The 13,757-nt window shown below is 32.0% G+C and overlaps 1 protein-coding gene across 1 annotated transcript in view; it reads left to right on the plus strand.

Annotated features, from left to right (window-relative positions):
- The window catches only part of LOC134720547 (MAM and LDL-receptor class A domain-containing protein 1-like), a 211,211-nt gene extending 200,441 nt beyond the window's left edge, over positions 1–10,770 (plus strand). The window contains exons 20-21 of the mRNA XM_063582861.1: positions 9,019–9,115; positions 10,629–10,770. Of these exons, the coding sequence (XP_063438931.1) occupies positions 9,019–9,115; positions 10,629–10,642 (111 nt within the window). The 3' untranslated portion in view covers positions 10,643–10,770. The remainder of the gene's footprint in view (positions 1–9,018; positions 9,116–10,628) is intronic.
- Positions 10,771–13,757: the final 2,987 nt, after the last annotated feature.

A 13,757-nucleotide genomic window follows, 5' to 3' on the forward strand; every position in this document is an offset into this window, starting at 1 on the left:
ATGTATTCTAATACAACTTTGTTTGTAACGTCTATAGATATACCACAGCAAAGTAATCCTGTTGTAAGTGTAATGTATTCTAATACAACTTTGTTTGTAACGTCTATAGATATACCACAGCAAAGTAATCCTGTTGTAAGTGTAATGTATTCTAATACAACTTTGTTTGTAACGTCTATAGATATACCACAGCAAAGTAATCCTGTTGTAAGTGTAATGTATTCTAATACAACTTTGTTTGTAACGTCTATAGATATACCACAACAAAGTAATCCTGTTGTCAGTGTAATATATTCTAATTCAACTTTGTTTGTAACGTCTATAGATATACCACAGCAAAGTAATCCTGTTCTCAGTGCAATGTATTCTTAATACAACTTTGTTTGTTACGTCTATAGATATACCACAGCAAAGTAATACTAGTGTAAGTGCAATGTATTCTTAATACAGCTTTGTTTGTAACGTCTATAGATATACCACAGCAAAGTAATCCTAGTGTAAGTGCAATGTATTCTTAATACAACTTTGTTTGTAACGTCTATAGATATACCACAGCAAAGTAATCCTAGTGTAAGTGCAATGTATTCTTAATACAACTTTGTTTGTAACGTCTATAGATATACCACAGCAAAGTAATCCTGTTGTAAGTGTAATGTATTCTTAATACAACTTTGTTTGTAAAGTCTATAGATATACCACAACAAAGTAATCCTGTTGTAAGTGTAATGTATTCTTAATACAACTTTGTTTGTAACGTCTATAGATATACCACAGCAAAGTAATCCTAGTGTAAGTGTAATGTATTCTTAATACAACTTTGTTTGTAACGTCTATAGATATACCACAGCAAAGTAATCCTTTTGTAAGTGTAATGTATTCTTAATACAACTTTGTTTGTAACGTCTATAGATATACCACAACAAAGTAATCCTGTTGTCAGTGTAATATATTCTAATACAACTTTGTTTGTAACGTCTATAGATATACCACAGCAAAGTAATCCTTTTGTAAGTGTAATGTATTCTTAATACAACTTTGTTTGTAACGTCTATAGATATACCACAACAAAGTAATCCTGTTGTCAGTGTAATATATTCTAATACAACTTTGTTTGTAACGTCTATAGATATACCACAGCAAAGTAATCCTGTTGTAAGTGTAATATATTCTTAATACAACTTTGTTTGTAACGTCTATAGATATACCACAACAAAGTAATCCTGTTGTCAGTGTAATATATTCTAATACAACTTTGTTTGTAACGTCTATAGATATACCACAACAAAGTAATCCTAGTGTAAGTGTAATGTATTCTTAATACAACTTTGTTTGTTACGTCTATAGATATACCACAACAAAGTAATCCTAGTGTAAGTGCAATGTATTCTTAATACAACTTTGTTTGTAACGTCTATAGATATACCACAGCAAAGTAATCCTGTTGTAAGTGTAATGTATTCTAATACAACTTTGTTTGTAACGTCTATAGATATACCACAACAAAGTAATCCTGTTGTCAGTGTAATATATTCTAATTCAACTTTGTTTGTAACGTCTATAGATATACCACAGCAAAGTAATCCTGTTGTCAGTGCTATGTATTCTTAATACAACTTTGTTTGTTACGTCTATAGATATACCACAGCAAAGTAATACTAGTGTAAGTGCAATGTATTCTTAATACAGCTTTGTTTGTAACGTCTATAGATATACCACAGCAAAGTGATCCTAGTGTAAGTGCAATGTATTCTTAATACAACTTTGTTTGTAACGTCTATAGATATACCACAACAAAGTAATCCTAGTGTAAGTGCAATGTATTCTTAATACAACTTTGTTTGTTACGTCTATAGATATACCACAACAAAGTAATCCTAGTGTAAGTGCAATGTATTCTTAATACAACTTTGTTTGTAACGTCTATAGATATACCACAACAAAGTAATCCTGTTGTAAGTGTAATGTATTCTTAATACAACTTTGTTTGTAACGTCTATAGATATACCACAGCAAAGTAGTCCTAGTGTTAGTGTAATGTATTCTTAATACAACTTTGTTTGTAACGTCTATAGATATACCACAGCAAAGTAATCCTAGTGTAAGTGCAATGTATTCTTAATACAACTTTGTTTGTAACGTCTATAGATATACCACAGCAAAGTAATCCTAGTGTAAGTGTAATGTATTCTTAATACAACTTTGTTTGTAACGTCTATAGATATACCACAGCAAAGTAATCCTTTTGTAAGTGTAATGTATTCTTAATACAACTTTGTTTGTAACGTCTATAGATATACCACAACAAAGTAATCCTGTTGTCAGTGTAATTTATTCTAATTCAACTTTGTTTGTTACGTCTATAGATATACCACAGCAAAGTAATCCTAGTGTAAGTGCAATGTATTCTTAATACAACTTTGTTTGTAACGTCTATATATACCACAGCAAAGTAATCCTGTTGTAAGTGTAATATATTCTAATACAACTTTGTTTGTAACGTCTATAGATATACCACAGCAAAGTAATCCTTTTGTAAGTGTAATGTATTCTTAATACAACTTTGTTTGTAACGTCTATAGATATACCACAACAAAGTAATCCTGTTGTCAGTGTAATATATTCTAAAACAACTTTGTTTGTAACGTCTATAGATATACCACAGCAAAGTAATCCTGTTGTAAGTGTAATATATTCTTAATACAACTTTGTTTGTAACGTCTATAGATATACCACAGCAAAGTAATCCTAGTGTAAGTGTAATGTATTCTTAATACAACTTTGTTTGTAACGTCTATAGATATACCACAGCAAAGTAATCCTTTTGTAAGTGTAATGTATTCTTAATACAACTTTGTTTGTAACGTCTATAGATATACCACAACAAAGTAATCCTGTTGTCAGTGTAATATATTCTAATACAACTTTGTTTGTAACGTCTGTAGATATACCACAGCAAAGTAATCCTGTTGTAAGTGTAATATATTCTTAATACAACTTTGTTTGTAACGTCTATAGATATACCACAGCAAAGTAATCCTAGTGTAAGTGCAATGTATTCTTAATACAACTTTGTTTGTAACGTCTATATATATACCACAACAAAGTAATCCTTTTGTAAGTGTAATATATTCTTAATACAACTTTGTTTGTAACGTCTATAGATATACCACAGCAAAGTAATCCTAGTGTAAGTGCAATGTATTCTTAATACAACTTTGTTTGTAACGTCTATATATATACCACAACAAAGTAATCCTGTTGTAAGTGTAATATATTCTTAAAACAACTTTGTTTGTAACGTCTATAGATATACCACAGGAAAGTAATCCTAGTGTAAGTGCAATGTATTCTTAATACAACTTTGTTTGTAACGTCTATAGATATACCACAACAAAGTAATCCTGTTGTCAGTGTAATGTATTCTTAATACAACTTTGTTTGTTACGTCTATAGATATACCACAACAAAGTAATCCTGTTGTCAGTGTAATGTATTCTTAATACAACTTTGTTTGTAACGTCTATAGATATACCACAGCAAAGTAATCCTGTTGTAAGTGTAATGTATTCTAATACAACTTTGTTTGTAACGTCTATAGATATACCACAGCAAAGTAATCCTAGTGTAAGTGCAATGTATTCTTAATACAACTTTGTTTGTAACGTCTATAGATATACCACAACAAAGTAGTCCTGTTGTCAGTGTAATGTATTCTTAATACAACTTTGTTTGTAACGTCTATAGATATACCACAGCAAAGTAATCCTAGTGTAAGTGCAATGTATTCTTAATACAGCTTTGTTTGTAAAGTCTATAGATATACCACAGCAAAGTAATCCTGTTGTAAGTGTAATGTATTCTTAATACAACTTTGTTTGTAACGTCTATAGATATACCACAGCAAAGTAATCCTGTTGTAAGTGTAATGTATTCTTAATACAAATTTGTTTGTAACGTCTATAGATATACCACAGCAAAGTAATCCTGTTGTCAGTGTAATGTATTCTTAATACAACTTTGTTTGTAACGTCTATAGATATACCACAACAAAGTAATCCTAGTGTAAGTGTAATGTATTCTTAATACAACTTTGTTTGTGACGTCTATAGATATACCACAGCAAAGTAATCCTGTTGTCAGTGTAATGTATTCTTGATACAACTTTGTTTGTAACGTCTATAGATATACCATAGCAAAGTAATCCTAGTGTAAGTGTAATGTATTCTTAATACAACTTTGTTTGTGACGTCTATAGGTATACCACAGCAAAGTAGTCCTGTTGTAAGTGTAATGTATTCTTTATACAACTTTGTTTGTAACGTCTATAGATATACCACAGCAAAGTAATCCTAGTGTAAGTGCAATGTATTCTTAATACAGCTTTGTTTGTAACGTCTATAGATATACCACAACAACGTAATCCTGTTGTAAGTGTAATGTATTCTTAATACAACTTTGTTTGTAACGTCTATAGATATACCACAGCAAAGTAATCCTGTTGTAAGTGTAATGTATTCTTAATACAACTTTGTTTGTAACGTCTATATATATACCACAGCAAAGTAATCCTGTTGTCAGTGTAATGTTTTCTTAATACAACTTTGTTTGTAACGTCTATAGATATACCACAGCAAAGTAATCCTGTTGTAAGTGTAATATATTCTAATACAACTTTGTTTGTAACGTCTATAGATATACCACAGCAAAGTAATCCTGTTGTAAGTGTAATATATTCTAATACAACTTTGTTTGTTACGTCTATAGATATACCACAGCAAAGTAGTCCTGTTGTAAGTGTAATGTATTCTTAATACAACTTTGTTTGTAACGTCTATAGATATACCACAGCAAAGTAGTCCTGTTGTAAGTGTATTATATTCTAATACAACTTTGTTTGTAACGTCTATAGATATACCACAGCAAAGTGATCCTAGTGTAAGTGTAATGTATTCCACTACAACTTTGTTTGTAACGTCTATATATATACCACAACAAAGTAATCCTACTGTAATAAAATCAACGGTACCAATTTTGTTGCACCAGATGCGCATTTCGACAATACATGTCTCTTCAGTGATGCTCGTGGCCAAAATATTTGAAATCCAAAGCATATATAAAAGATGGAGAGCTGTAAGTGTTATGTATTCTTAATACAACTTTGTTTGTAACGTCTATAGATATACCACAACAAAGTGATCCTGTTGTAAGTGTAATGTATTCTTAATACAACTTTGTTTGTAACGTCTATAGATATACCACAACAAAGTAATCCTTTTGTAAGTGTAATGTATTCTTATACAACTTTGTTTGTAACGTCTACAGATATACCACAGCAAAGTAATCTTGTTGTAAGTGTAATGTATTCTTAATACAACTTTGTTTGTAACGTCTATAGATATACCACAACAAAGTAATCTTGTTGTCAGTGTAATGTATTCTTAATACAACTTTGTTTGTAACGTCTATAGATATACCACAACAAAGTAATCCTGTTGTAAGTGTAATGTATTCTTAATACAACTTTGTTTGTAACGTCTGTAGATATACCACAGCAAAGTAATCCTGTTGTAAGTGTAATGTATTCTTAATACAACTTTGTTTGTAACGTCTATAGATATACCACAACAAAGTAATCCTGTTGTCAGTGTAATATATTCTTAATACAACTTTGTTTGTAACGTCTATAGATATACCACAACAAAGTAATTATGTTGTAAGTGTAATGTATTATAATGCAACTTTGTTTGTAACGTCTATAGATTACTTTAAACATATTTTATTTGTTAAAGTACAAATTGGAAAAGACACAAGTAAAACAGATTTTTGGAGGTGCACCTTTAATATTTATAAGAATGTTCATATACATAATGAAGGTGTGCTTGGCAACATAATTATGATTCTTTGTTTAATTTATGATTTCCTTTGGTCAGGCATCTAGAAACATTGCACAAATGTCTTGGTACATTGGTAATTCTTGGTACATTGGTATTTCTTGGTACATTGATACATTGGTAATTCTTGGTACATTGATACATTGGTAATTCTTGGTACATTGATACATTGGTAATTCTTGGTACATTGGTACATTGGTAGTTCTTGGTACATTGGTAATTCTTGGTACATTGATACATTGATATTTCTTGGTACATTGGTACATTGGTATTTCTTGGTACATTGGTACATTGATAATTCTTGGTACATTGGTATTTCTTGGTACATTGATACATTGATATTTCTTGGTAGATTGATATATTGGTAATTCTTGGTACATTGGTACATTGGTAATTCTTGGTACATTGGTAATTCTTGTTACATTGTTACATTGGTATTTCTTGGTACATTGGTACATTGGTATTTCTTGGTACATTGGTACATTGGTAATTCTTGGTACATTGATACATTGGTAACTCTTGGTACATTGATACATTGGTAATTCTTGGAACATTGATATTTCTTGGTACATTGGTACATTGGTAATTCTTGGTACATTGGTACATTGGTATTTCTTGGTACATTGATACATTAGTATTTCTTGGTACATTGATACATTGGTAATTCTTGGTACATTGATACATTGGTAATTCTTGGTACATTGATTCATTGATTATTCTTGGAACATTGATACATTGGTAATTATTGGTACATTGATACATCGGTAATTCTTGGTACATTGGTATATTGATATTTCTTGGTACATTGGTACATTGGTAATTGTTGATACATTTGTATTTCTTGGTACATTGATACATTGGTAATTCTTGGTACATTGATACATTGGTAATTCTTGGTACATTGGTATTTCTTGGTACATTGATGCATTGGTAATTCTTGGTACATTGGTAATTCTTGATACATTGGTATTTCTTGTTACATTGATACATTGGTAATTCTTGGTACATTGGTTCATTGGTAATTCTTGGTACATTGGTAATTCTTGATACATTGGTATTTCTTGGTACATTGATACATTGGTATTTCTTGGTACATTGATACATTGGTAATTCTTGGTACATTGATACATTGGTAATTCTTGGTACATTGGTATTTCTTGGTACATTGATGCATTGGTAATTCTTGGTACATTGGTAATTCTTGTTACATTGTTACATTGGTATTTCTTGGTACATTGGTACATTGGTATTTCTTGGTACATTGGTACATTGGTAATTCTTGGTACATTGATACATTGGTAACTCTTGGTACATTGATACATTGGTAATTCTTGGAACATTGATATTTCTTGGTACATTGGTACATTGGTAATTCTTGGTACATTGGTACATTGGTATTTCTTGGTACATTGATACATTAGTATTTCTTGGTACATTGATACATTGGTAATTCTTGGTACATTGATACATTGGTAATTCTTGGTACATTGATTCATTGATTATTCTTGGAACATTGATACATTGGTAATTATTGGTACATTGATACATCGGTAATTCTTGGTACATTGGTATATTGATATTTCTTGGTACATTGGTACATTGGTAATTGTTGATACATTTGTATTTCTTGGTACATTGATACATTGGTAATTCTTGGTACATTGATACATTGGTAATTCTTGGTACATTGGTATTTCTTGGTACATTGATGCATTGGTAATTCTTGGTACATTGGTAATTCTTGATACATTGGTATTTCTTGTTACATTGATACATTGGTAATTCTTGGTACATTGGTTCATTGGTAATTCTTGGTACATTGGTAATTCTTGATACATTGGTATTTCTTGGTACATTGAAACATTGGTATTTCTTGGTACATTGATACATTGGTAATTCTTGGTACATTGATACATTGGTAATTCTTGGTACATTGGTATTTCTTGGTACATTGATGCATTGGTAATTCTTGGTACATTGGTAATTCTTTATACATTGGTAATTCTTGGTACATTGATACATTGGTATTTCTTGTTACATTGATACATTGGTAATTCTTGGTACATTGGTTCATTGGTAATTCTTGGTACATTGGTAATTCTTGATACATTGGTATTTCTTGGTACATTGATACATTGGTAATTCTTGGTACATTGATACATTGGTAATTCTTGGTACATTGATACATTGGTAATTCTGGCAACATTGATATTTCTTGTTACATTGATACATTGGTATTTCTTGGTACATTGGAACATTGGTAATTATTGGTACATTGGTAATTCTTGATACATTGGTATTTCTTGGTACATTGATACATTGGTAATTCTTGGTACATTGGTACATTGATTTTTCTTGGTACAATGATACATTCGTTATTCTTGGTACATTGGTAATTCTTGATACATTGGTATTTCTTGGTACATTGATACATTGGTATTTCTTGGTACATTGGTAATTCTTGGTACATTGGTAATTCTTGATACATTGATATTTCTTGTTACATTGATACATTGGTATTTCTTGGTACATTGATACATTGGTATTTCTTGGTACATTGATACATTGGTAATTCTTGGTACATTGGTACATTGGTAATTCTTGGTACATTGATACATTGGTATTTCTTGGTACATTGATACATTGGTATTTCTTGGTACATTGATACATTGATAATTCTTGGTACATTGATACATTGGTAATTCTTGGTACATTGATACATTGGTAATTCTTGGTACATTGATACATTGGTAATTCTTGGTACATTGATACATTGGTAATTCTTGGTACATTGATACATTGGTATTTCTTGGTACATTGATACATTGGTAATTCTTGGTACATTGGTACATTGGTAATTCTTTGTACATTGGTACATTGGTAATTCTTGGTACATTGATACATGGATATTTCTTTGTACATTGATACATTGGTAATTCTTGGTACATTGGTACATTGGTAATTCTTGGAACATTGATATTTTCATAAAGTTGGTTCAAATGAACCTTGGTAAAACAAACATCAAATTCTCTCACACAATGTTATCATTCACTAAAAAAAAACTTTAAAGCCAGAAATTTTAACTAGTATTTTTGCATATTTTAAATATGTGTTTTTTTTTCTTCAGATCATAATAATTGGAATCAGAGGTGGTAGGAATAGGGACGACAATTTGGGGGACATTGCTATTGATGATATCGCCCTAAATGCTGGAACATGTGCTAGTAAGTATTGCCTAATTTTTAGCTCACCTGCTGTCTGGTGTCCTTCGTTGTCGTCGTTGAATTTTTACATTTTGAACTTCTGCTAGAGAACCACTGAATGAAATGGAACCATACATGGAATGAATGTTCTATAAGAGGTGCTGACCAAGTATTGTTACTTTGTAGCCGATCCATAATCCAAGATGGCCACCAACGGGTGACTTAGTTTAACACAAGACCCTATGGTAAATACATACACATGTTTTCTTTTAGAGAACCACTGAATGGAATGAAACCAAACATAGCATGAATGTTCCTTATGAAGTACCGACCAAGTGTTGTTACTTTGTAGCCGATCCATCATCCAAGATGGCCGCCAGCAGGGGACTTAGTTTAACATAGGACCCTATGGGAAATGCATACAAATGACTTCTTTTAGAGAACCACTGAATGGAATGAAACCAAACATGACATGAATGTTCCTTACGAGGTGTTGACCAAGTGTTGTTACTTTGTAGCCGATCCATCATCCAAGATGGCCGCCAGCAGGGGACTTAGTTTAACATAGGACCCTATGGGAAATGCATACAAATGACTTCTTTTAGAGAACCACTGAATGGAATGAAACCAAACATAGCATGAATGTTTCTTATCTTGTGCTGACCAAGTGTTGTTACTGTGTAGCCACATTTTATCTTTTTTTATATGTGAATTCAAAAACCCAAATAGAAGCAGGTGAGCGATACAGGCTCTTGAGAGCCTCTAGTTAGCTCACCTGGCCCAATGTGCCTAGTGAACTTTTCTCATCACGTCAATCATCATCCATTTTTTCTGTTAACTGTTACAAAAAGTAAGCCAAATTTATAAACCAAAGTTGGCTACAATCACCATTAGGGTATCTGGATTAAAAAATGAGTCCAATGACAACCTGTATAAATGTTTATCAAGTGATGATCTATCTGCTCTAAAATTTTCAGACAAATCACACAAGTCATTTTAAGGAAAATTTGAAGTTTTTGGTTTTTATCTTGAATATTATTACTGATATTGTAAAATATAAACAGCAATAATGTTCAGCAAAGTAAGATCTACAAATAAGTCAACATGATCAAAATTGTCAATTGACCCCTTAATTGCCCTTTAAATTCAATTTTAACAATTTTGTAATTTTTTGTAATCTTTTACAAAAGGTTCTCTGAAACTACTAAGACAATTTAATCCAACTTTATATCCACTATCATCATAAGGGTATCTATTTTTTGTTTTCAGTGACCTGGGCTGCTAACTAACATGGCCAACATAGCTTAAAATAGAAAATGTGAGTTAAATGCAGATTTTGGCATATATCTCTGAACTCATGCATTATTTGATGCATCAATTGTAAACAAAAATATCAGGTGATCGACACAGGCTCTTTTGAGCCTCTAGTCTTTCTTCCATAGGGTATAAATATACACAATTTATGTCTAATAACAGAAATTCTCAAAAACTAAAGGGAAAATTATGTATAAACTCTTTTTTATCTCTTTTTTAGGTGCTGGAAAGTAAACAGAAACAGATTAACTCTACAATCATGACTAGGATGGTGTGATATTTACACTTATAATGTTCATGTGATATTAACAGTTACTTGTACATTAATGTGTCAGCAATTTTTGAATATAATAAAATATGTTTAAATGCAATTTATTTTTATTTGTTCCCCAAAGGAGCAGTATGAGCTTTGTCATGACTTGGCATCCTTTGTATCTTTAAAAATGGGGAAAGATATCAAAGGAACACTTGAAATCATAAGTTCAAACAAAAAAACTGACCATGTCATGGCAAAAAAAATGACTGCACAACACAAAAACCACCAATATTCAGGGATGATTGAAGGTGTTATGTAATGGTAAGCAGATCCTACTTGACATTTGGCACCCAGCATGTAGCTCATATAAGAACAAATCCAGTCATTTTAAAAAAACAAAGATTGAATTGCTTTGAAATGGTGGTGTCTGCTAAAAGGTCGTCCATCTCATGGTGGTGATTGATGATATCAATGATAGGATTTCAACTTCCCCGCTATCAACTCTTATCTTATGTTTTCTCTCAATCTATTTGTGAATTTCAAAAAGCTGTATACTACTGTTGCCTTTATTTATGACCATCAATTCTCAAACAAGGAAACGATTATAGGAAATGCAAGACCTGACATATTGTATCAACTGAGGGATATATAATCTACAAGCAGGTGCTGCTGAAATATTTCTAGGAAAAAGGGAAAGTTATAATTTGAAACCTGAAGTTATCTCTTCTGTCACAAAGTTTAGTTCTGAACCCCTTTTCTAGATTTAAGACGATATATACTGGTTACCAATTCAACACTTTAATTAGACCATTGCATAATGTTTTTATTGGTATTTATATTTTTTTTGTTTTCTGTAAATTAAAAGCAAACTAAATATTATTGTTATATACATATACACATTTATGTATCTATAATGTGTCGATAACTTAATCTTAGCATTGCAAAAGGTCGTTTTTTTCTGACTGTTTATGACGTCTTTATACTAAATTCATTGGATGCTTCATGTGTACGGACTGATAATTAGGGCCCCGCCTAAGGCGGGTCGCCCTATAGTGATCAGTCTGTCCGTCCGTCCGTCCGTAACACTTTAGTGTCCGCTCTATATCTTGAGAACCGTTATGATTTCAAAGTTTATACTTGACATCCATTTTAACCAACACCAGAGGGTGTGTCATGATGTATGTACAACTTCCTAGGTCAAAGGTCAAGGTCAAAAACTTTAGTTTCAGTTGACAACCCTGTGTCCTTTGGTGAAGACCGTGTCCGCTCTATATCTTGAGAACCCTTATGATTTCAAACTTTATACTTGACATCCATTTTAACCAACACCAGAGGGTGTGTCATGATGTATGTACAACTTCCTAGGTAAAAGGTCAAGGTCAAAAACTTTGGTTTCAGTTGACAACCCTGTGTCCTGTGGTGAAGATCGTGTCCGCTCCATATCTAGATAACCTTTATGATTTTATACTTAATACTTAACATGATTATTAACCAACACCAGAGGGTGTGTCATGATGTATGTACAACTTCCTAGGTCAAAGGTGAAGGTCAAAAACTTTGGTTTCAGTTGACAACCCTGTGTCCTGTGTTGGAGATCGTGTCCGCTCCATATCTAGAAGAGAACCGTTATGATTTCAAAGTTTATACTTGACATCCATTTTAACCACCACCAGATGGCGTGTCATGATGTATGTACAACTTCCTAGGTCAAAGGTTAACGTAAAAAAAAACTTTGGTTTCAGTTGACAACCCCGTGTCCTGTTGTGAAGATTGTGTCCGCTCTATATCTTGAGAACCGTTATGATTTTAAATATTATACTTGACATCCATTTTAACCAACACCAGAGGGTGTGTCATGATGTATGTATCACTTCCTAGGTCAAAGGTCTGTCTGTCTGTTGGTCTGTCCATCGCTAACAAATTTGATCCACACTATATTTTGAGAGGACAGCTGTTATTATTTCATACTTTATACCTGACAAACATTTTCAACTTAACATATATTTACCAATACCAGAGAATGTGTCATAATGTATGCATCCTAGGTCAAAGGTCAGTTCGTTGGTCTGTCCATCCGTTCGTTGTTCTTAACAAATTGTGTCCGCTCTACCTCTCGAGAACCGTAAATATTTCATACTTTATACTTGGTGGGTCATAATATATTGAAGGCATAATTCTAAAAATATGTGACAAATATCAATTGGGCAACACTTAAACATTTTGTTCAAATATCAATCCATATATCCAGAAGTCACCTTAGAGTAGGCAACAATGAGTACACATCATGCAGTCATATCACTATTATACTATGAAAGTAAGTTGAGAATATTTATCAGTTTTAACTTGAAATCTTAGATTAAAATCACACGTGAGACTATGTAATAACTTCAAATAATGCTTCATATCAGATTATCCATACAACTTATTTACCCCACGTTATTGACAGCGGGGCCCACAGAGATGGCTCCCATCTCAATGATATCTAGTTAAGTCTTAGATGCATGTTTTTTTTTTATTAGCTGGTAGTGCCTTTGAACTAGCTGTCAGCAGCTGTGAGTACTTTCAGATTTGTACTTGGTGTCTTTTTGTTTGTTGGGATGTACAAGTACCCGGCCACGTCCACTTGTATTTGTATTTGTATTTTTATCCATCTGATGAGTTGAGCCTGGTCAACCAACTCAAACCAAACTAACGCTGAATGATCCATAGGGTACTAGTTTCTAGAATAACAGTTTTATTTTATTTTCAGTTTCGTCAAAAATCATGACCACTATGGCTACAAATAGAATATAGGTGTAAAATGCAGTTTTTTGGCTAACATCTCAAAAACCAATGCCTTTAGAGCAAATCTGACACAAGTTACGTGTGTTCTGAATCAGCCCAGAAATTTTAAGATGAATCTTTTATTCCATAATATTGTTGGGTTGCTGCCATTTAATATGTAATTTTAAAGAAATTTTGCAGTTTTTAGTTAATATCTGGAATATTATTAATGACAAAGATAAACTGTAAACAGCAAAAATGTTCAATAAAGTGAGATTACAAATAAATCTTATATAACCAATATTGTGAATTGAACCCAGGAGTATTATG

This window comes from Mytilus trossulus, chromosome 6 (genome assembly GCF_036588685.1).
Source record: "Mytilus trossulus isolate FHL-02 chromosome 6, PNRI_Mtr1.1.1.hap1, whole genome shotgun sequence".
NCBI lineage: Eukaryota > Metazoa > Mollusca > Bivalvia > Mytilida > Mytilidae > Mytilus > Mytilus trossulus.